Source organism: Pan troglodytes, chromosome 2 (genome assembly GCF_028858775.2).
Source record: "Pan troglodytes isolate AG18354 chromosome 2, NHGRI_mPanTro3-v2.0_pri, whole genome shotgun sequence".
Lineage (NCBI taxonomy): Eukaryota > Metazoa > Chordata > Mammalia > Primates > Hominidae > Pan > Pan troglodytes.
This window is the reverse complement of record NC_086015.1, coordinates 188,707,621-188,730,616: the sequence shown is the minus strand read 5'-3', so window position 1 is coordinate 188,730,616 and position 22,996 is coordinate 188,707,621. Positions and strand designations below refer to the sequence as shown.

Below are 22,996 nucleotides of genomic sequence, written 5' to 3'. Positions count from 1 at the left end.
CCGGCTAATTTTTGTATTTTTATTTATTTTTATTTATTTATTTTTGAGACAGAATCTCACTCTGTCACCCAGCCTGGAGTGCAGTGGCTGGGTCTCGACTCACTGCAAACTCTGCCTCCTGGGTTCAAGAAATCCTCCTGCCTCAGCCTCCCAAGTAGCTGGGATTACAGGCATGTGCCACCACACCCAGCTAATTTTTTTTTTTTTTTTTTGTATTTTTAGTAGAGATGGGGTTTCACCATGTAGGCCAGGCTGGTCTCAAACTCCTGACCTCAGGTGATCCGCCCGCGTCAGCCTCCCAAAGTGCTGGGATTACAGGCGTGAGCCGCTGTGCCTGGCCTATTATGATTATTTTACAGATGCAAAGCTGAGGCCCAGAGAGGTTAGGCAATTAATTACCAGGGGTCACATAGCTAATAGGCAGTGGAGTTGGACGTCAAACCTAGGTCTGACTCCAAAACTCATGCTGTTTCCAAAGATGTGTTTTTTTGTTTTTTTTGTTTTGTAGAGATGGGATCTCACTATGTTGCCCAGGCTGGTCTCCCACTCCTCACATCAAGGGACCCTCCCAAAGTGCTGGGATGACAGGTGTGAACCACCCGCACTTGGCCTGTATTTGTATTTAGGACATTAGACTAGGGTTGGCAAACATTTTCTGTAAGGAGCCAGATAGTAAATATTTTCAGCTTTATGGGCCATTAGTCATAGCCATTCAACTCTGCCTTTAGAGCAGGAAAGTAGCCATGGACAATATATAAATGGGCATGACCAGGTTTGACCTGCAGGCGACCATGCATTAAATTGCAAGAAAACATCTCAGGCACAATTATGCTAAAGAAGTTACAGTGAGATTGCCCTGGTATCCTACTTGGATATGTTTCTTTTCTTTTAAGAGATAGAAGGGAATACATGATAATCATGCCTGCTCTAAATAGGAGTCTGAATTCCTTATCAAAGGATATTGGAAACACCACTCATCCAACTGTAATTTTCCAACTGTCAACAGGAAATGGCATTTCAGAGTAATTGAATTTCACAGTAGTCTGAGAAGGACAGGCAAAATTTCTCCTGTTTCAGATAAACTCAAATAGAAGAAGTTAAGCTTTAAAAACCAGTTTAACATGTTCTGTGGTCACTGGTTATATGTGCTCTGTTGCTCTACCTCTGAACAACCTTGACTTTGTACCATAACAATAACATAACTCAAAAGGATTTTGCTTTCTGAAGGCATACAAGTATCTGATGACTTTAGAAATACCAACAGAAATGAATATTTAAAGAATGAGGCCGGGTGCGGTGGCTTGCACCTGTAATCCCAACACTTTGGAGGATCTGATGTCTGCAGAACATGCTAGCAGGTTGATATTCATTTGTTCAAGCAACATTTATTGATGCTAACTCTGAACCAGGCCCTGTTCTTGGCACTGAGAATACAACGGGTGGAACAGATGAATTATCCTGGAGCTTCTACATCAGTGGGGAGTTTTTCTGGAAAAAGGAAATAATGCTTCAGGTATGTTGTAGAAAAAATGCAAGTGACATAAAAAGGAGAAAATTCTCGCCCAGGCTCAGTAACTCATGCCTGTAATCCCAGCACCTTGGGCAGCTGAGGCAGGAGGATCACCTGAGGTCAGGAGTTCAAGACCAGCCTGGCCAACATGGCGAAATGCCATATCTACTAAAAATACAAAAATTAGCCAGGTGTGGTGGTGGGCGCCTGTAATCCTAGCTACTTGGGGAGGTTGAGGCAGGAGAATCACTTGAACTTGGGAGGCAGAGTTTGCAATGAGCGGAGATCACACCATTGCACTTCAGCCTGGGTGACAAGAGCGAAACTCCATCTCAAAAAACAAAACAAAACAAAACAAAACAAAAAAACAACAGAGGAAAATTCTCCATTCTCCAGGGTAGAATTCAGTACAAGAAAATAGTAGAATATTGATTTTTCCTGAAGGAAAGAGTATGGTTCAAAGCCAGGTCATTATTTAGGCTAAGGAATTTATTCCCAGATACAAATGAATTTAGGCATTATATGAACCATGAGCCCTCCTTGAAAGACAGCAAGAGCGCCAGGCATGCTGGCTCAAGCTTGTAATCCTAGCACTTTGGGAGGCGGAGGCAGGTGGATTACCTGAGGTCAGGAGTTCGAGACCAGCCTGGTCAACACAGTGAAACCCTGTCTCTACTAAAAATATAAAAATTAGCTGGGCGTGGTGGCATGCACCTATAATCCCAGCTACATGGGAGGCTGAGGCAGGAGAATCACTTGAACCTGGGAGGTGGAGGTTGCAGTGAGCTGAGACCATGCCATTGCACTCCAGCCTGGGGGACAAGAGTGAGAAACCGTGCATCAAAAAAAAAAAAAAAAAAAAAAAGACAGCAAGAGCCAGTCACCTAGTGGTAAAGGGAGAAGCTTAGGAAAAGGACTCAGTGAGCAATGGACATGTACTTTATAGAACTAAAACTACATAACTGGAGAAGTATGGTTTCAGAAGATAATTACAAAAAAATAGATATGGAGTCTTGCTATGTTGTCCAGGCTGTCTCAAACTCCTGGGCTTAAGCAATCCTCCTGCCTTGACCTCCCAGAACACTGGTATTACAGGCGTGAGTCCAGAAGATAATTTTTATATCCAGCCTGTTTTCGTTAGCTGTGTTAGTTATGTCCCATTAAGTGGCCTCAAACACTGCATTAGCAAATACTGAACCATTGCTCCTAGGGGAAGTCCAAGGTTAGTTTTCTGCAAGCCTCTGGTCACAGTATTTTTGTCAGTGGATCAGTACATAATTTTCTGTGTGTTTCTGTTTAAAGACATCTGATTTAATATATACTGTTGATTCATTAACATTGGACTTATGGCCAACAGCACTCTAACTCATGCTTGAATGAAGCTTACCGAACACATGTATTTTCTCTCTAAGGCACATCATAGCCTTCTTCTGCTTAGAAACATTAGACAGCACTTCAGCATTATGCTTGGGCACCATTTTATTTATTTATTTATTTATTTATTTATTTATTTATTTATTTATTTTTGAGATGGAGTCTTGCTCTGTTGCCCAGGCTGGAGTGCAGTGGCGTGATCTCAGCTCACTGCAACCTCTGCCTCCCGGGTTCAAGCAATTCTCCTGCCTCAGCCTCCCGAGTAGCGGGGATTACAGGCTTGTACCACCATGCCTAGCTAATTTTTGTATTTTTAGTAGAGACAGGGTTTTGCCATTTTGCCCAGGCTGGTCTCGAACTCCTGACCTCAAAGTGATCTGCCTGCCTTGGCCTCCCAAAGTACTGGTATTACAGGCATGAGACACCACGCCCAGCCCTAGATATATTATTTAGCTCTCCTTTATAAGTGAGAACATGCAGTATTTGTGTTTCTGTGTCTGTGTTATTTCACTTAAGATAATGGCCTCAAGTTCTATTCATGTTGCTGCAAAAGACATGATTTCATCCGTTTTTATGAGCACATAGTATTCCATTGTATATATACGTCATATTTTCTTTTTCCAATCATCTGTTGAGAGACACTTAGGTTGATTCCATATCTTTGCTATTGTGAATAGTGCTGCAATAAACCTATGAGTGGACACCATTTTAAACAGTGAAATAACCAAGAAAAAGCACAGGAAGCGGCTGGGTGTGGTGGCTTACGCCTGTAATCCCAGCGCTTTGGGAGGCTGAGGTGGGTGGATCACCTGAGTTCAGGAGTTCGAGACCAGCCTGGACAACATGGTGAAACCCTGTCTTTACTAAAAATACAAAAATTAGCAGAACGTGGTGGCAGCCGCCTGTAATCCCAACTACTCGGGAGGCTGAAGCAAGGAGAATCGCTTGAACCTGGGAGGTGGAGGTTGCAGTGAGCCGAGATCTCGCCAGTGCACTCCAGCCTGGGCGACAAGAGCAAAACTCCGTCTCAGAAAAAAAAAAAAAAAAGAAAGAAAAAGAAAAAGCACAGGAAGCAAAAAACGTGGCACTAAGTGACTGTCACCTAAGTGTTCATGAAAAGGACACCTCTTTAGAGTATGAGAGCTGAAACAAATAAGAAGGCAGAGTGTTGCTCTCTGACCTCAGCTGAGATCATGCATGTCAGGCAACACAAATTTTTCGCCACTCTACACATGTCCATGAATGACTGAAAAGGTTCCTCAAGTATTGATTTTGGGGTGATGAATAAATTTGCACATAAGAAATTCACAAATGTGGCCAGGCACGGTGGCTCACGCTTGTAATCCCAGCACTTTGGGAGGCTGAGGCGGGCAGATCACCTGAGGCCGGGAGTTCGAGACCAGCCTGGCCAACATGGCGAAAACCTGTCTCTACTAAAAATACAAAAACTAGCCAGGCGTGGTGGCGCACGTCTGTAATCCCAGCTACTCGGGAGACTGAGGTGGGAGAATTGCTTGAACCTGAGAGGCGGAGGTTGCAGTGAGCCAAGATCATGACTCTGCACTCCAGCCGGGGTGACAGAGTGAGACTCTGTCTCAAAAATAAAAAAAAATAATAATAAATAAATAAATAAAACACCAAAAACCAAAAAGAAATCCACAAATATGGCTGGGTGGGGTGGCTCACGCCTATAATCCCACACTTTGGGAGGCTGAGGAAGGAGGATCATTTGAGCTCAGGGGTTCAAGACCAGCCTGGGCAACATAGCAAGACCTCATCTCTACCAAAATTCAAAAAAAATAGCCTGGTGTGGTGGCACTCACCTGCAGTCTCACACAATTTCAGGGCTGGAGGCGGGAGGATTGCTTGGGCCTAGGAAGTCAAGGCTGCAGTGAGCTGTGATTGTGCCACTGCACTCCAGCCTGGGTGACAGAGTGAGACCCTGTCTCAACAAACAAACAAACAAAAAAAGAAAGAAAGAAAGAAAGAAAGATCCAGAAATAATGAGAATCGACTGTATTTGACAATGGGAAGAGACTCCATGCTTCCAGGGGTGTATGTATATATTCTGAAGGAAGGATCAAGGAGGATTTGAGAGGCAATATAGGTGTATTAACTTTCTCATTTTTCTTGGTAGAGAATGAGTTGATAGAACAGATACAGTAAATAGAACAGAAACTCTGTGACTGATACATCAATACACAGAGGCTTAAACATTTATTTTGAAACTATATAAGGAATCACCAGATGAGCCAAAAATAATTTTATAACTAATAAAAATCAGGAGGTAGAAGTCCAGTTAGTGGGGAGAAGTATTAAGTGTGTTAATGTCCTCGTCACATATAACAAAGAAACATTAGATATTGTCTCAAGGCACTAACGCCAGGACTAGAGTAGAGTCAGGAAAGAGCTGTTCTGACAAAGATCAGCAGCAGAGCACATGGCAGAAGTCGGCAGCGCACTCCGAGTCGGAAATCCAGTTTCCAGATGCCCAGAAATGCTTGTCAGGGGTTGCACATTGGTGAATAATTAAGTGTGGATAGATATATTTCAGTCTGGAACAGTTCTGCATGTAGTCTACTTCTGGCATACAGGTCACACATCTACATTCCATGAAAAAGGATTTTAAATATTTCTTTTTTTTTTTTTTTTGGTTCTTTGAGAGGGAGTCTTGCTCTGTCGCCCAGGCTAGAATGCAGTGGTGAGATCTCGGCTCACTGCAACCTCCGTCTCCCTGGTTCAAACAATTCTCCTGTCTCAGCCTCCTGAGTAGCTGGAACTACAGGCGCACGACACCATGCCCGGCTAATTTTTGTATTTTTAGTAGAGACAGGGCTTCACCATGTTGGTCAGGCTGGTCTTGAACTCCTGACCTCAGGTGATCCACCCGCTTTGGCCTCCCAAAGTGCTGGGATTACAGGAGTGAGCCACCAGGCCCAGCCTTAAATATTTCATATAGAGTTATCAAGGTGTTTACCAGAAGAATTAAAGCAAGCTATAAACTTCCCAATATGAGAAAGAACACATACATACAAAAGAACCCCTGATAAAACAACAAAAAAAAACAAGAGGACAATCCATAAAGCAAAAGATAGTGAACCTAGAAGGCACTAACCCTGGAAAATATAGCATTGCCGAATTCAGTTCAGTCGTGTCCATGTGGGACCTCTGAGAAGATGAGGATGGATGTGCAAGAGATCTATTTCAGGAAGTGTGAAGGATAAAGGAGGAGGGAGTGGGAATAGGCAGAGGGAGCCTTCACACCATCATGCAGGCAGTTTGGCACCTGAGAAAGCAGAGGAGAAAGGAAAAGTTGGGTAGGAAGAGCCTCAGACCCCAGCACAGTTCTGAGAATATTTCAGCCAGACTGATGGGGAGTCCTTGAGCCAAAGTTTCCAATTAGAGAGTGCCACATGGGCAGGAATGACCTGCCTGGCCTGGCTCAGTGATTGGTAGGGAGCAGCATGGGGAGCCATGGCTTCATGTAAATGCTGTGGGGCAGCTGGAGGCTATCGGCCAACTCAGCTGTGCTTCCTCCAGAAGTTTCTCTGAAAGGCAGGTCTTAGGCACTTCTATGGGCACCACGCCAAGTATATGTTATGCCAATAAATGTAAATAGATATACTCATTTATCTTTTTTAAAGGATCTGAGAGTGGGTCATAAAATAATACCCAATTTGATCCTATATATGAGATCCGTAAAATGCAGCCGGGCGTGGTGGCTCACGCCTGTGATCCCAGCACTTTGGGAGGCTGAGGCGGGTGGATCGCCTGAAGTCTGGAGTTTGAGACCAGCCTGGCCAACAAGGTGAAACCCCGTCTCTACTAAAAATACAAAAATTAGCTTAGCATGGTGGCGGGCACCTATAATCCCAGCTACTCAAGAGGCTGAGGCAGTAGAATCGCTTGAACCCGGGGGGCGGATGTTGCAGTGATCCAAGATCACGCCACTGCACTCCAGCCTGGGCAACAGAATGAAACTCTGTCTCAAAAAAAAAAAGAAAAAAAAAATCTGTAAAATAAAGGGATTCAGAAGGTGAAAAGGATAAAGACACAGTAGGCAAATGCTGACAAAAAGAGAGCCCAGTTATGATAAAAATATCATTTGAGGCTGGGTGCAGTGGCTCACGCCTGTAATCCCAGCACTTTGGGAGGCTGAGGTGGGAGGATCACAAGGTCAAGAGATTGAGACCATCCTGGCCAACATGGTGAAACCCCGTCTCTACTAAAAATACAAAAATTAGCTGGGCATGATGGCACGCGCCTGTAGTCCCAGCTACTTGGGAGACAGGCAGGGGAATCACTTGAACCTGGGAGGTGAAGGTTGCAGTGAGCCGAGATCACACCACTGCACTCCAGCCTGGCAACAGAGCAAGACTCTGTCTCAAAAAAATAAAATAAAAAAAAATATATATGTGTATATATATGTATATATATGTATATATGTGTATATATGTATATATATGTATATATGTGTATATGTGTATATATGTATATATGTGTATATGTGTATATATGTATATATGTGTATATGTATATATGCATATATGTGTGTATATATGTATATGTGTATATGTGTATATATGTATATATATTATATATGTGTATATATGTATATATGTGTATATATGTGTATATATGTATATATGTACATATATGTGTATATATGTACATATATGTGTATATATGTACATATATGTATATATGTACATATATTATTTGGTGGAATATATATTTGGTGGAATATATTATTTGGTAGAATTAAAGGTAAAAGGGGCATATTAAAATTAAAAAGGACATAACACCTGAAACATTAAGTATAGGTAATAAAAGAAAAAATCTACAAAAATAAAGCTTAATAGTTTGGGTAACTTGAATTTGCCCAACTGTATTATTATCGTACTTTGATGTTATGTTTTTATTCTTTGAAAAGAATCCCCCATTGTTGGCATTTAGATACTCATTATTTTCAGATGATGCAAGAGAAAGAAGATTCCTGATCCCCAGACCAGACCAAGCTCCCTATTTAAGTTTTCATCTTACACTCTATCTCTTTTATATGACACATGTCACAGGTAGCAGTTTTATACTTATTTGTGTGCATTATTTCATTACTGACTGATTCTTCCTCTAAAATGCCACCTGACATAGAATCTAGGATAGAGTAGATTCTTTTGGAATGAATTGCACATATTCTCTGAGGATGAGAGATAATATATGTAAAGCTTTTATAATATTTAGTATTTAGAGGAACAAGGAAATCTATTTCACTCAATACTTACGATGGACTTCTCCGGGGGACAGTACCACTACAAAAATAACTAAGACTTAAAAGAAATTATGTAGGGCTGGGCGTGGAGGCTCATGCTGTAATCCCAGCACTCTGGGAGGCCGAGGCAAGTGGATCACTTGAGCCCAGGAGTTCAAGACTAGCCTGGACAACATAGCGAAAGCCTGTCTCTACAAAAAATATAAAAATTAGCCAGACATGGTGATGTGCACTTGTAGCCCCAGCTACTTGGGAGGTTGAGGTGGGAGAACTGCTTGAGCCCAGGAGGAAGAGGTTGCATGAGCTGAGATCGTGCCACTGCACTCCAGCCTGGGCGACAGAGCAAGACCCTGTCTCAAAACAAAACACAAAACCAGACAATTAAACAATCCTCTTCTTGGGAAAGTAATCTCTGTCTTCTCAAGTATGATCTCATTCAGAATTAGTCTCCCCAGGATTCCTCTCTTGGGCAGATAGGCGGCAAGTGAAAGATGACATAATTTCCCCAGGCCACCTGGGGAGTCAGTTGCACAACCAGGAACAAAACCCAGCCTTACTGATAGCTAAGAAGGAGAGGCTCAGCCCTACCCCAAGACACTTCCTGTTCAATAAGAAGATGACTAATTACACAGGCAACTCTTTGCTCTGGGTTTTGCTCTACAAACAACTGGGCAAGTCCATGTTCCCAGGAGCATGCGACTTACAGGAAGAGGAAATGAAAGAGGCCAATGGATGGAGAAAATACTTACATCACGAGCATGCCTCGCTACCCAGGCTACTTGATGAAGCAGAGTAAAAGGAGGAATGTGCGTATTTGAGGTTCAACATTAACCACCTGTTTTCTAGGATGAGGGATTTCAAAGCCTCCTTAACTTTTTTTTTTTTAAGAGATAGAGTCTCACTGATTATTTATCTACCTGATTAACCGCAGTTTTGAGCACTAAACAGAGGATGCAGATAAATTTCAGATACCAAGAAAAATTATTTAAAATGGCAAGCTTGGCTGGGCACGATGGCTCACGCCTGTAATCCCAACACTTTTGGAGGCCAAGGCAGGCGGATCACCTGAGGTCAGGAGTTCAAGACCACGTTGGCCAACATGATGAAACCCTGTCTCTACTAAAAATACAAAAATTAGCTGGGCATGGTGGCGGGTGCCTGTAATTCCAGCTACTTGGGAGGCTGAGGCAGGAGAATCACTTGAATCCCGGAGATGAAGTTTGCAGTGAGCCGAGATTGCACCACTGCACTCCAGCCTGGGCAACAGAGCAAGACTCCATATCAAATAAATAAATAAAATGGCAAGGTTTTAGTCCTAAATAAGTCTCTTTAACTTCATGAAAGCAGAAATCCTACAGACGGTGTTTTCTGGGAACAAATTTCACTAATTGTTAAGTAACGATAAAAACCATTAATTTAAGTGTAACCAACAAGTAACATCTAGCCACATGTAAATTTCCTTTAAGTTCATTTAATTTTTATTTATTTATTTATTTACATATTTATTTATTTGTGGGGGTTGGTTTTGTGCTGATTCTATTATGAAACTTCACTCACTCCTGAGTACCAGAGTCTTTTTGAAAAGTTTCAATAAATGCATAACTGAACAGACTCAGGTTATTAAAGATGGGCAGGGACCCCAAGACGAAGGCTACTCTGAGGCTTAGAATGAAGAATACTTCCTGGATGTGCAAATGAAGATTCATTGAGAACAGGGACCCATAGCAAATGCTTCCTGAATTCCTATTGGAGGAAGTCAGACAGATATTTCCCAGGGCACTCTTGTCTTCTGTTGGCCCACTGCATGTTAACAGCCTTCCCTTTCTGCTCTTGTCCACCAAGAATGGCCATCGGTAGTGCCTTGCCTCTTCTGAGTATCTTACAGAAGATACTCATCATCTCCCACTTGGAGCTGGGGATGACTTGCTGTTCCACATGTTATTGAGTCCTCTCCCATGTGCTGGGCACTGTGAGGGATATACAAGTAATGAGCTGCCATTTCAAAGAGATTGTGTTCTAGTAGGATAGACACATATGTACATAGATATCTATAATGTGTGCCTGAAAGTGGGTTTTCATTGTGTCGTCAACAAGGTGCATAAAGGGAGTTTTGGGAGTTCCAGGGTGAAGGATAGTACTTATAGCTGGGAGGGTCAGAGAAGGCTTCATTAGGGTGGCTTTTGGGTTAAATCTTGAAGGAGGATAGGATTTGGAAGAATGGTTTTCTGGTGAAGCAAGAGGTCACTACTTACAAGCTCTGGATCAAATATGATTTTGTTGGCCGGGCACGGTGGCTCATGCCTATAATCCCAGCACCTTGGGAGGCCGAGGTGGGCAGATCACCTGAGGTCAGGAGTTCGAGACCAGCCTGGCCAACATGGTGAAACCTCATCTCTTCTAAAAATACAAAAATTAGCCCGGTGTTGTGGTGGACGCCTGTAATCCCAGCTACTTGGGAGGCTGAGGCATGAGAATCACTTGAACCCGGGAGGCAGAGGTTGCAGTGAGCTGAGATTGCACCACTGCACTCCGGCCTGGGCGACAGAGTGAGACTCTGTCTCCAAAACAAAAACAAAAACAAAAAAACAAATATGATTTGGCAGCCAGGTGCGGTGGGCTCAGGCCTGTAATCCTACCACTTTGGGAGGCTGAGGTGAGTGGATCACTTGAGGTCAAAAGAGTTTGAGATCAGCCTGGCCAACATGGTGAAACCCCATCTCTATCAAAAAATACACAAATTAGCCGGCCATGATGGCATGTGCCTGTAGTCCCAGCTACTCAAGGAGGCTGAGGTGGGAGAATTGCTTGAGCCTGGGAGGTGGAAGTTATAGTGAGCTGATATTGCGCCACTGCACTCCAGCCTGGGTGAGAGTGAGACCCTGTCTCAAAGTATGTATATATGATTTTGCAACTTCATTCAACAGGATCCAGCCCTTAGCCAGGTCCTATCAGGAACATAAGAAGAACTCCTACAAATATAGAACAGCACTCTTGCTTGATGCCCAGCTAAGGAAAGACCTGTCGTGATGCCATCTAATTTTTATTTTCAGACGCAGAAGAAACATGCCCTTCATTCACCAGGCTGAGCTTTCACAGTGCAGTGGTTGGTACGGGACTAAATGTGAGGCTGATGCTCTACACAAGGAAAAACCTGACCTGCGCACAAACCATCAACTCCTCAGCTTTTGGGAACTTGAATGTGACCAAGAAAACCACCTTCATTGTCCATGGATTCAGGCCAACAGGCTCCCCTCCTGTTTGGATGGATGACTTAGTAAAGGGTTTGCTGTCTGTTGAAGACATGAACGTAGTTGTTGTTGATTGGAATCGAGGAGCTACAACTTTAATATACACCCATGCCTCTAGTAAGACCAGAAAAGTAGCCATGGTCTTGAAGGAATTTATTGACCAGATGTTGGTAAGAGAATTCTCAAAGATGATTCAGAGCTAAGTTGAAACTGGCCCATTATCTGAGGGCTTAAAGCCAAGAGATAGCTACAGTGAGCAGGAGGCCTATATTGCAACATTTTGCAAATGTGAATAAGCCCCAGGGAAGGTGGGATGAAGGGCTGTGCAAAACATCCACAGGTATGTTTGTTAGGCTGTGCACTGCACAGGGCACCCATCTGAGGGAGCACCTTTGTCATTGTGACATTATAGATTTATATATTTATTATGATAAATTTCCACCAGATGATGACAAAGTGTCTTGCGGAAGGGGCATTTTTTTCTAGCTCACAATAAAGGTGTCTTACAGGTAGGAGAGGTTCTGTCTAGGATTTCTTGGTTTAAATGCCTAGAGCTTCCTCAACTTCTTTTTTTTTTTTTGAGACGGAATCTCGTTCTGTCACCAGGCTGGAGTGCAGTGGTGTGATTTCAGCTCACCGCAACCTCTGCCTACCGGGTTCAAGCGATTCTCTTGCCTCAGCCCCCCGAGTAGCTGGGACTACAGGTACACGCCACCATGCCCAGCTAATTTTTGTATTTTTAGTAGAGACGGGGTTTCACCATGTTGGCCAGGATGGTCTTGATCTCCTGACCTTGTGATCCACCTGCCTTGGCCTTCCAAAGTGCTGGGATTACAGGCGTGAGCCACTGCGCCCAGCTAATTTTGTATTTTTAGTAAAGACGGGGTTTCTCCATGTTGGTCAGGCTGGCCTCGAACTCCCGACCTCAGGTGATCTGCCCGCCTCGGCCTCCCACAGGGCTGGGATTACAGGCGTGGGCCACTGTGCCCAGCAGACAGACTATTTTGAATCCTGCTCTGCTCTCTCCCCAGCTGCCTGATCTGGGGCAGATGACTTCAACTTAGGGCCTCAGTTTCCTCATCTGCATAATCAAAAGAATAGTATTTACTTTGCATGGATGTTGTGGCTTTTAAATGAGATAATAGATGTAAGGTGCTTAGAATTACTTCTGCAAAGTCAACAGCCAGGAAATTTCTACAAATGTTAATTCCTTGGCCCCTTACAATTTACAATGATGGACCTCTTGAAATTCCAGGCAGAAGGAGCTTCTCTTGATGACATTTACATGATTGGAGTAAGTCTAGGAGCCCACATATCTGGGTTTGTTGGAGAGATGTACGATGGATGGCTGGGGAGAATTACAGGTAAGTGCCTGTGAATGGGCATGGGGTGGTAGCCTGAGCAGGGTGTTCACTGGGGGAGCATTATGTAGGCCAATCCAACTCCTTGGGTTCAAAGCCAGCTCCAATTACCTAACCTCTCTGAGTGTGGGTCATTGCATGCAAAAGGAAGATCAAAATAATATTGACCTCAGGCTACTATGTAATAAAACATAAGTAAAGCATTTTGTAAATTGCGTATACTATAGAAAAGATGGGTAGTGACTTAATTTCTATTATGGCTGGAAAAACAGCTATGTCCCATTCAAATCTGTGTGCCACAAACAGTTAGTCCTCTTCCTTTTATTTAATCCAGGAGACCCTGAACTATAAACCTAATACGCTTCAGTCCCCAGGCACAGCTGGAGTCTCATAAGAAAACGAGATGGGAATTTTGATGGCTGGGGCTTATTCTCTAAATATCAGTTTTCGGGCCAACACTGAATGAAAACCTTCAGAAATGCAGTAGGTCAGATCCCAAACAAAGACTCCTTTGCTGGAATCTCCTGCCTCGGGCTTAGTAGCTTTCCACAGCGGCTCTCTCTTTCAGAGTCTCAAAGCCTCTCCCATTTCTCCTTTCCCAGAATCCATCCTCATACCTAGATGGCTATTTTAAATCTATGGAAACTGAAAAGGTAGAAGTGGATGGAAAAAGGGGAGAGGTAAATGATTAAAACTACATTTAGGAGGTAAACTTTTAGGGCCGCAAGTTTTTAATTTTATTTTTAATTTAAATTTTATTTTATTTTATTATTTATTTATTTTTGAGAAAGAGTCTCACTCTGTCACCCAGGCTGGAGTGCAGTGGTGCAATCTCGGCTCACTGCAACCTCCACCTCCCAGGTTCAAGCGATTCTCCTGCCTCAGCCTCCTCAGGAGCTGGGATTACAGGCATGCGCCACCACTCTTGGCTAATTTTTGTATTTTTAGTAGAGACAGGGTTTCGCCATGTTGGCCAGGCTTGTCTTGAACTCCTGACCTCAGGTGATCCACCCATCTCGGCCTCCCAAAGTGCTGGGATTACAGGCATAAGCCACTGCACATAGCTTTTTTTTTTTTTTTTTTTTGACAGGGTCTTGCTGTGTTGCCCAGGCTGGCATGCAGCTCACTGCAGCCGTAACCCCCCAGGCACAAGCAATCCTCCACTCAGCCTCTCAAGTAGCTGGGACTACAGGTATGTGCCACCACACCTGCTTAATTTTTAATTTTTTTATAGAGATAGAGTCTCACCATGTTGCCCAGGCTGGTCTTGAACTCCTGGGCTCAAGCAATCCTCTCACTTCAGCCTCCCAAAGTGCTGGGATTACAGGTATGAGCCACTGTGCCCGGCCTCATGTTGTATTTCTGTTGGACAGCACTTCCTTCAAGAGTTTATGTTGATCTGGGGTATGGAAGTAAGAGGCCGTGAAGTTGCATGCAAAATGTTGGGTGTCTGTCCTGGGGAGGGGTCCAGAATTTTCATCAAATTCTCAAACCAGTTAAGGCTGCAATAAAAGCCAAGGATTCTTATCTGAACATTTTTCTGGTGATCTTAGAGCAATAAGAAAAAGCTCTTTGGCTGGGTGCAGTAGCTCATGCCTGTAATCCCAGCACTTTGGGAGGCCAACACAGAAGAATCGCTTGAGTCTAGGAGCTTGAGGATGCAGTGAGCTATGATCGTGCCACTGCACTCAAGCCTGGGTGACAGAGTGAGATCCTGTCTCAAAAAAACAGTAAACAAAAACCAAAACAAAACAACAAAAAAGGAAATCTCACTTTTTACATTCTGTTTGTATTCCACAATAATCTCAGAATGTTCTGGATTTAGATTCAGGAGCCATCTATTTATTTTAATTTTTTTAATTTAGTGATGGGATCTCACGTTGTTGCCCAGGTTGGCCTTGGACTCCTGCGCTCAAGCAATCCTCCGGCGTTGGCCCCCCATAGTGCTGGGATTACAGGTGTGAGCCACCACCTGGTCTTAGGAGTCCTTTTATAAGTCTTCTTTTTTTTTTTTTTTTTTTTTTTTGAGACAGAGTCTTACTCTGTCGCCCAGGCTGGAGTGTAGTGGCATGATCATGGCTCACTGCAGCCTGATGCTCCCTGGGCTCAGGTGATCACCTCTGAGGCTCCCATCTCAGCCTCTCAAGCAGCTGGGACTACCGGCGTGCACCACCACGCCTGGCTAATTTTTGAATTTTTTCTAGAGATGGAGTTTCGCCATGTTGCCCAGGCTGGTCTTGAACTCCCGTGTTCAAGCGATCTGCCTGCTTCAGCCTCCCAAAGTGCTGAGATTACAGACATGAGCCACCGCACCTGACCTTATGAGTCTTCTGAAGTAGCTATTAATTCTACCTCCATTTTATAAATTAAAGGAACTGAGATTCAGAGAAGTAAAGTAACCTGCCTAAGGGCACACAGCTGGTTAGCGCTAGGTTTCGGGCTCCATATCTATCTGCTCACACATAGTATGCAGCTTTTACTATAATTTTTTTCTGACACTGGAAGCTAATCATTTGCTATGGCTTATCACTAAGGAAATCCCAAGTCCAAGCCTGCCTGTGACAGTCTCAGTTTGTACCTTTGTCTTGGTGTAATTATTAAGAGCACCGTTATCACTCTGAAAACTGTCCTGCTTCAGATGTTTTATTCATCATGAATCTGGAGGTTGCTATAAACTGAGGCTCTCACCATAAATTTTATTTATTTATTTATTTTTGAGACAGGGTCTTACTTTGTTACCCAGGCTGGAATGCAGTGGTGCAATCACAACTCACTGCAGCCTCAAACTCCCAGGCTTATTAATAGCATCCTTATCACTCTGAAAATTGCCCTGGTTCAGATGTTTTATTCATCAAGAATCTAGCGCTCTGAAACTGAAGCTCTGTTAATTTTATTTATTTATTTTTGTTTTTTTGAGACACAGTCTCACTCTGTCACCCAGGCTGTATTACAGTGTCATGATCTTGGCTCACTGCAATCTCTGCCTCCCGGATTCAAGCAATTATCGTGCCTCAGCCTCCCAAGTAGCTGGGATTACAGGCTCCTGCTACCGCACCCAGCTAATTTTTGTATTTTTTAAATTAATTAATTATTATTATTGTTATTTGAGACCGAGTCTCACTGTGTCGCCCAGGCTGGAGTACAGTGGCACGATCTCGGCTTATTGCAACCTCCGCCTCCTAGGTTCAAGAGATTCTCATGCCTCAGCCTCCCGAGTAGCTGGGACTACAGGTGCCTGCCACCACGCATGGCTAATTTTGTATTTTTAGTAGAGATGGAGTTTCATCATGTTGGCCAGGCTGGTCTCAAACTCCTGACCTCAGGTGATCCAACCACCTCAGCCTCCCAAAGTTCTGGGATTACAGGCATGAGCCACTGTGCCCAGCCTATTTATTTATTTATTTTTGAGACAGGGTCTTATTTTGCCACCCAGGCTGGAGTGCAGTGGTGCAATCACAGCACACTGCAGCCTCAAACTCCCGGCCTCAAGCCATCCTCTCAGCTCAGCTTTCTCTCCATCTCCCCACCACCTCAAGTAGCTAGGACTACAGGGACTACAGGCGCATGCCACTGCGCCAGGCACTGCTTATTTTATCCCTCCCTCCCTCTGTCTCTCTCTCTTTCTTTCTTTCTTTCTTTCTTTCTTTCTTTCTTTCTTTCTTTCTTTCTTTCTTTCTTTCTTTTCTTTCTCTCTCTCTCTCTCTCTCTTGCTTGGTCTGTCGCCTGGGCTGGAGGGCAATGGCACAATCATGGCTCACTGCAACCTGGAACTTCTGGGCTCAAGTGATCCTTCTGTCTCAGTCTCCGGAGCAGCTAAGATTACAAGCATGAGCCACCACACCCAACAAATTTTTAATTTTTTTGTAGAGACAGGGTCTCCGTATGTTGCCCAGGCTAGTCTCGAACTCCTGGTCTCAAGCAATCCTCCCGCCTTGGCCTCCCAAACTCTAGGATTATAGATGTAAGCCACTGCGACCAGCTGAAATGGAGGGATTAAAGCTAGAACCAGGTAGGCTAGGTGTGCTGGCTCACACCTGTAATCCTGGCCTTTTGGGAAGCTGAGGCGGGAGGACTGCTTGAGTCCAGGAGTTTGAGACCAGCCTGGGCAACATAGCAAGTGCCCCTACAACCGGCTCTCCTCCCCTACCCCCACAAATAAAAAAAAAAAAAAGAAAGAAAAAGGCTAGAATTTAGGAAATAAAGGCAAAGACACTCTTGCATTTTATATGTAACACCAGGGGATAGGAGATATAAAATGACATTCATAGACAAAAACTTCAAGGGAGACTTCCCTTGAAGCCTTCTTCACTCCAGGTAGGGATCTGGTAAACCAGACCTTTTGGAGCTGCTGATTTTTTTTTTCCTTTTTTCTTTCTTTTTCTTTTTCTTTCTTTTTTTTTTTTTTTTTTTTTGAGACGGAGTCTCGCTCTGTCACCCAGGCTGGAGTGCAGTGGCACGATCTTGGCTCACTGCAACCTCTGCCTCCCCAGTTCAAACAATTCTCCTGCCTTAGCCTCCCAACTAGCTGGGACTACAGGTGCGTGCCACCACGCCCAGCTAATTTTTTTTTTTTTTTTTTTTTGGTATTTTTAATAGATACGGGGTTTCACCATGTTAGCCAGGATGGTCTCAATCTCCTGTCCTCATGATCCGCCCACCTCGGCCTCCCAAAGTGCTGGGATTACAGTGGTCAGCCACCACACCCAGCTTTTTCTTGTTGTTGTTTAATCTTTATTTTGTGGTTACAACATCATAGGAGCTTCTCTCCTGTTTTTCCAGCTGCTTCATAGTGATAGTGAGGAACACCCAAATAACATTGACCAAGGGTGAGAAACCGGTTTAGGCATTTATAGAGCGAGTTAATTCTGCAGGGATTGACACCCACTTGGTTTCCCTGTTCAATACCTAGCCTGATACCTGGCCTGACCAGTGAGTTTCGCCCTCTCCTGCCGAGCTTGCTAAACTCAGGGCAGTGAAACCAAGAGTTCAACAGATACAAGTGGTTGCATTAAGAGGCTGTGTTCTGATCAAGCCTCTTGATCTTCCTGAATCACAGTTCATTCATCTGGAAAATAATAATAACTACCCTGCCTCCCTCACGGGTTTGCAACATGGATCAAATGGGCTAGCATATATGAATAAGAGTGGAAGTTCTTTATTTATTAACAACAAAAAGGAAGGGCTGAGTGAGGGTTCTCGGTCATCTAAAGTGGGGTAAAGATGAGTATAGCGCTTGCTTTCTTTCTTTCTTTTTCTTTCTTTCTTTCTTTCTCTCTCTCTCTCTCTCTCTCTTCTTTCTTTCTTTCTTTCTCTCTCTCTCTCTCTCTCTCTCTTTCTTTCTTCTTCAAGACAGAGCCTTGCTCTGCCGCCAGGCTGGAATGATCTTGGCTCACTGAAACCTCTGCCTCCCGGGTTCAAGCGATCCTCCTGCCTCAGCCTCCCGAGTAGCTAGGACTACAGGCACACACCACCACGTCCAGCTAATTTTTTTGTATTTTTGTAGACACGGGATTTCACCATGTTGGCCAGGATGGTCTTGATCTCTTGACCTCATGATGTGCCTGCCTCGGCCTCCCAAAGTGCTGGGATTACAGGTGTGAGCCACTGCTCCCAGGCTGCTCTTTTCTCTTTAATGCGCCCTTTGGTGCTTTTTTCCTGGGGACCGCCCGTTTATCCCCACCCCTTGAACCTCATACACGTGTACGTTCCCTACTGTTGAGCTCTGCATGACACATGCCCCTGATGGAGTCTGGATGCCATTCTCAGGGGCACAGCCAGGGTAACCGTCTCCACTGTGGGAACAAGCTGCAGAGCCATGGAAAGGAGTCCTGGCCAAGTGGGACGGGAGTGTGAGCGCTCATCCACCTGAGGGTGCCCTACAGCCTGGGAGCCACCCTCATCCAGAAGGATCAAAGGCCCGGCTGCAGGTGACTCATGGTGTGGGGCTGCCAAGTGACTCTGTTTTCCTTCCAGGCCTCGACCCTGCAGGCCCTTTATTCAACGGGAAACCTCACCAAGACAGATTAGATCCCAGTGATGCGCAGTTTGTTGATGTCATCCATTCCGACACTGATGGTAACGCTCCTTTCCTTGTGGGCCAGTGACACCGCCAGGCTCCTAAAGAGTGTCCCCTGGGGAGAGATAATCATGTAGGAGCAGATCAGGTTCCTCTAGATTCTAACTTTTTTTTCCAGGCAGGGTTCCAAATCCACCGAAATATTGAAGGGAAGCTGGTTTAATGTAGGCACCCAGGACCTTGTGCTAGAGCGTGGATGATTATCCCACGGTCTCTTCATCTTTTTATTTTTTTGATTTTTTTTGAGACAGAGTCTCGCTCTGTCGCCCAGGCTGGAGTGCAGTGGCGCAATCTCGACTCACTGCAAGCTCTGCCTCCCAGGTTCTCGCCATCCTCCCGCCTCAGCCTCCCGAGTAGCTGGGATTATAGGCACACGCCGCCACGCCTGGCTAATTTTTTGTATTTTTAGTAGAGACGGGGTTTCACCATGTTAGCCAGGATGGTCTCTATCTCCTGACCTTGTGATCCGCCCGCCTCGGCCTCCCAAAGTGCTGGGATTACAGGCGTGAGCCACCGCGCCCAGCATATTTTTAAAGGAATCATCATGCTCAATGAAGGACAGGCTAATTTTTTCAACATGAAGATAAGTGTTTTCCTATGTGCAACTGGGTTTGCATGCATGATTTCTTAGTGTTGTTGGTTCTTTTTATTTTCTTGAGCTGCAGGTGTTAAATCTCTCCACACAGAGTCACTCTGATGCACCTACAGCTCTCTGGCTCTCTGCAGATCTTCTTGGCCATTGCTGTCTTTATTTTTATTTTATTTTATTTTATTTTATTTTATTTATTTTATTTTATTTTATTTTATATTTTATTTTATTTTATTTTATTTTATTATTTTATTTTTTATTTTATTTTATTTTATCTTATTTTTATTTTATTTTATTTTATTTTATTTTATTTTATTTTATTTTATTATTTTTAGACGGAGTTTCACTCCTGCCACCCAGGCTGGAGTGCAGTGGCGTGATCTTGGCTCACTGCAACATCTGCCTCCTGGGTTCAAGCAATTCTCCTGCCCCAGCCTCCCAGGTAGCTGGGATTACAGGCACTCACCACCATTCCCAGCTAATTTTTGTATTTTTACTAGAGACAGGGTTTCACTATGTTGGCCAGGCTGGTGTCAAACTCCTGAGGTCAGGTGATCCACCCGCCTTGGCCTCCCAAAGTGCTGGGATTACAGGTGTGAGCCACTCTTCCTGGCCATCTTTATTTTTTTAATTTTTAAATTTATCTTCTTTTTGTAGAGATGGGGGTCTCGCTATGTTGTCCAGGCTGATCAATCGATCCTCCCACTTCAGCCTCCCAAAGTGCTGGGATTACAGGCTTGAGCCACTGTGGCTGGCCCATTTCTGTCTTTCACGGTGCTGTTTTTGTGTCTGGGATTGGATACGTGTTATGTGGGGTTGGGTGATACTCAAGGATGGGTACCTATATCCAGATGTCTGGGAGAAGAGCTGGAGTAGGAACTTGGGGAGGATTGAGGAAACAGCAGAGTGGTCATTTAATCGGACATTCTCTTCATGATACAACCACCTAAAAAAACCCTTGCCATCTCTCATCGGCATTCTGGTGTGGTGTTCAACAATTATTTGCCTTGAAAGAAATTGTCTCTTTGTGAAACAGTGGCATTCTTACTATGAAGTTTGCAAAGTACATTTTAATGCTTGGTGGAGTAGGATAGAGCAATTTATTTTTGGGAAGTGAATTTTGAAGGAAAGGGTATAGTTTTGCCATCAGACAGATGCAGCTTCAGATCCCAGGTTTTGCCCTTTCTAATGATGTCATGTTAGTTCCTTAAGTCCTCTGAGCTTCCTTTTTTTTCATTGATAGAGACAAGGTCTCACTATGTTGCCCAGGCTGGTCTCAAACTCGTGAGCTCAAATGATCCTTCTGCCTTGGCCTCCCAAAGTGCTAGGATTACAGGCGTGAGCCACCATGCCTGGTCCCATATCTTCACTTAAGTTGTTTCATCTGAATTTACCAGTGGCCACTTTGCATTGTGAAACACCTAGTACCATGCCCAGAGACACATGTGGGTTTTCAATATATAATAACTATTATTATTATTACTATGATGCATTATGTATATACATGTGCATATGTATGTACACCTACATTAAATTTATATTAAATCAAGCACTTTACTGATTGGGGGTTTAATAAAGACAGTAAACAGTTATTAAATCTATATATACTTTTTAAAATGTTTATTATTATTATTTTTTAAGACACGGTCTGTCTCTGTCACCCAGGCTGGAATGCAGTCGCGCTTTTGGCTCACGGCACCCTCCTCCTCCTAGCTCGAGTGATCCTCCCACCTCAACCCCTTGAGTAGCTGGGACTACAGGCACACACCACAATGCCTGGCTAATTTTTGTATATTTTGTAGAGATGGGGTTTCGCCATTTTGCCCAGGCTGGCCTCGATTCTCCCACCTCAGCCTCCCAAAATGCTGGGATTATAGGGGTGAGCCACTGCACCCGACCTATATATACATTTCTAGGTCCTCATTTTCTAGAAGTAGTTCCAATCTTTTTACCATCTTAGGTCTGAAATATTTAAAGATTTTATCTACTAAGTAAACATTCATTTTTTCCTGTCTCCTATTTATTAGTTATACAAATGCAAATAGAGGCTCGGAAGCACCAGGCAATTAAAGGGTTGCAGCAAAATATAAGGAAGAAATGGGGCCGGGCGCAGTGGCTCATGCCTGTAATACCAGCGCTTTGGGAGGCCGAGGCGGGCAGATCGCGAGGTCAGGAGTTTAAGACCAGCCTGGACAACATGGTGAAACCCCGTCTCTACTAAAAACACAAAAAGTTAGCTGGTCATGGTGGCACATGCCTGTAATTCCAGCTACTCGGGAGGCTGAGGCAGGAAAATCGCTTGAACCCAGGAGGTGGAGGTTGCAGTGAGCAGAGATCACATCATTGCACTCCAGCCTGGGCGACAGAGCAAGACTCCATCTCAAAAAAAAAAAAAAGAGAAGAAATGTATCATTTTATTAGCCTTGCAGTGGATGAGTGACTAAACTCCCTTAGGTTGTTAGAAATATTGGAAGTAAATTCCTTACCATCTTCACAGTTAACCTAGTTGGAAATCATTGCCTTCTAACTAACTAGCTGGGTGACTTTCGGCAAAACTCTTACATAGGTATAACAATAATGATATAACAACAATAATAATACAATTCCTGCTTATACCCGACAGGCAAATGAGCTGTGAGATAGGAAAAATTCAAAGGAGTGTAAAAGCAGAATGTGTTCTCTTTTAGCACTGGGCTACAAGGAGCCATTAGGAAACATAGACTTCTACCCAAATGGAGGATTGGATCAACCTGGCTGCCCCAAAACAATATTGGGAGGTAAGCCTTTATATTTTGTAAAATAGTGGTATAAAAAGGCATATTTGGAGGCTGTGCATGGTGGCTCATGCCTGTAATCCCAGCACTTTGGGAGGCCGAGGCGGGTGGATCACCTGAGGTCAGGAGTTTGAGACGAGCCTGGCCAACATAGTGAAACCCCATCTCTACTAAATACAAAAAATTATCCAGGTGTGGTGATGCCTGCCTGTAGTCCCAGCTACTCGGGAGGCTGAGGCAAGAGAATCTCTTGAACCTGGGAGACAGAGGTTGCGGTGAGCCGAGTTCGCGCCACTGCACTCCAGCCTGGGCAACAAGAGTGATACTCCATCTCAAAAAAATAAAAATTAAAAAAAAGGCATATTTTGGCCAGGTGCAGTGGTGCATACCTGTAATCCCAGCACTTTGGGAGGCCAAGGTGGGAAGATTGCTTGAACCCAGGAGTTCAAGACCACCCTGGGCAACAGAGGGGAGATGCCATCTCTACAAAAAATAAAAACAAAATTAGCTGGATGTTGTGGCATGCTTGTGGGCTCAGCTACTCAGAAGGCTGAGGTGGGAGGATTGCTTGAGAGCCTGGGAAGTAGAGGTTGCAGTGAGCCGTGATCATGCCACTGCACTCTAACTAGGCAACAGAGTGAGACCTGTCTCAAAAAAGAAAAAAAAAAAAAGAAAAGAAAAAGGCATATCTTTAAAATCTGACATTATTCTACGTGCAGTAATTTTTAATAGAAAACAAACTTCCTGAGAAGATACAGGTAGTATAAATATAAATTATAAATTATAACTCAAATA

The 22,996-nt window shown here is 43.9% G+C and overlaps 1 protein-coding gene across 3 annotated transcripts in view; it reads left to right on the top strand.

Annotated features, from left to right (window-relative positions):
• Positions 1 to 22,996, top strand: part of LIPH (lipase H) — a 46,502-nt gene that overhangs the window by 6,568 nt on the left and 16,938 nt on the right. The window contains exons 2-5 of one of the 3 annotated variants that reach the window (XM_516924.8): positions 11,204 to 11,571; positions 12,657 to 12,765; positions 18,736 to 18,837; positions 22,115 to 22,204. In XM_516924.8, the coding sequence (XP_516924.5) occupies positions 11,204 to 11,571; positions 12,657 to 12,765; positions 18,736 to 18,837; positions 22,115 to 22,204 (669 nt within the window). The remainder of the gene's footprint in view (positions 1 to 11,203; positions 11,572 to 12,656; positions 12,766 to 18,735; positions 18,838 to 22,114; positions 22,205 to 22,996) is intronic. The other 2 variants (XM_003310156.6, XM_063807404.1) reach the window with 2 other exon arrangements.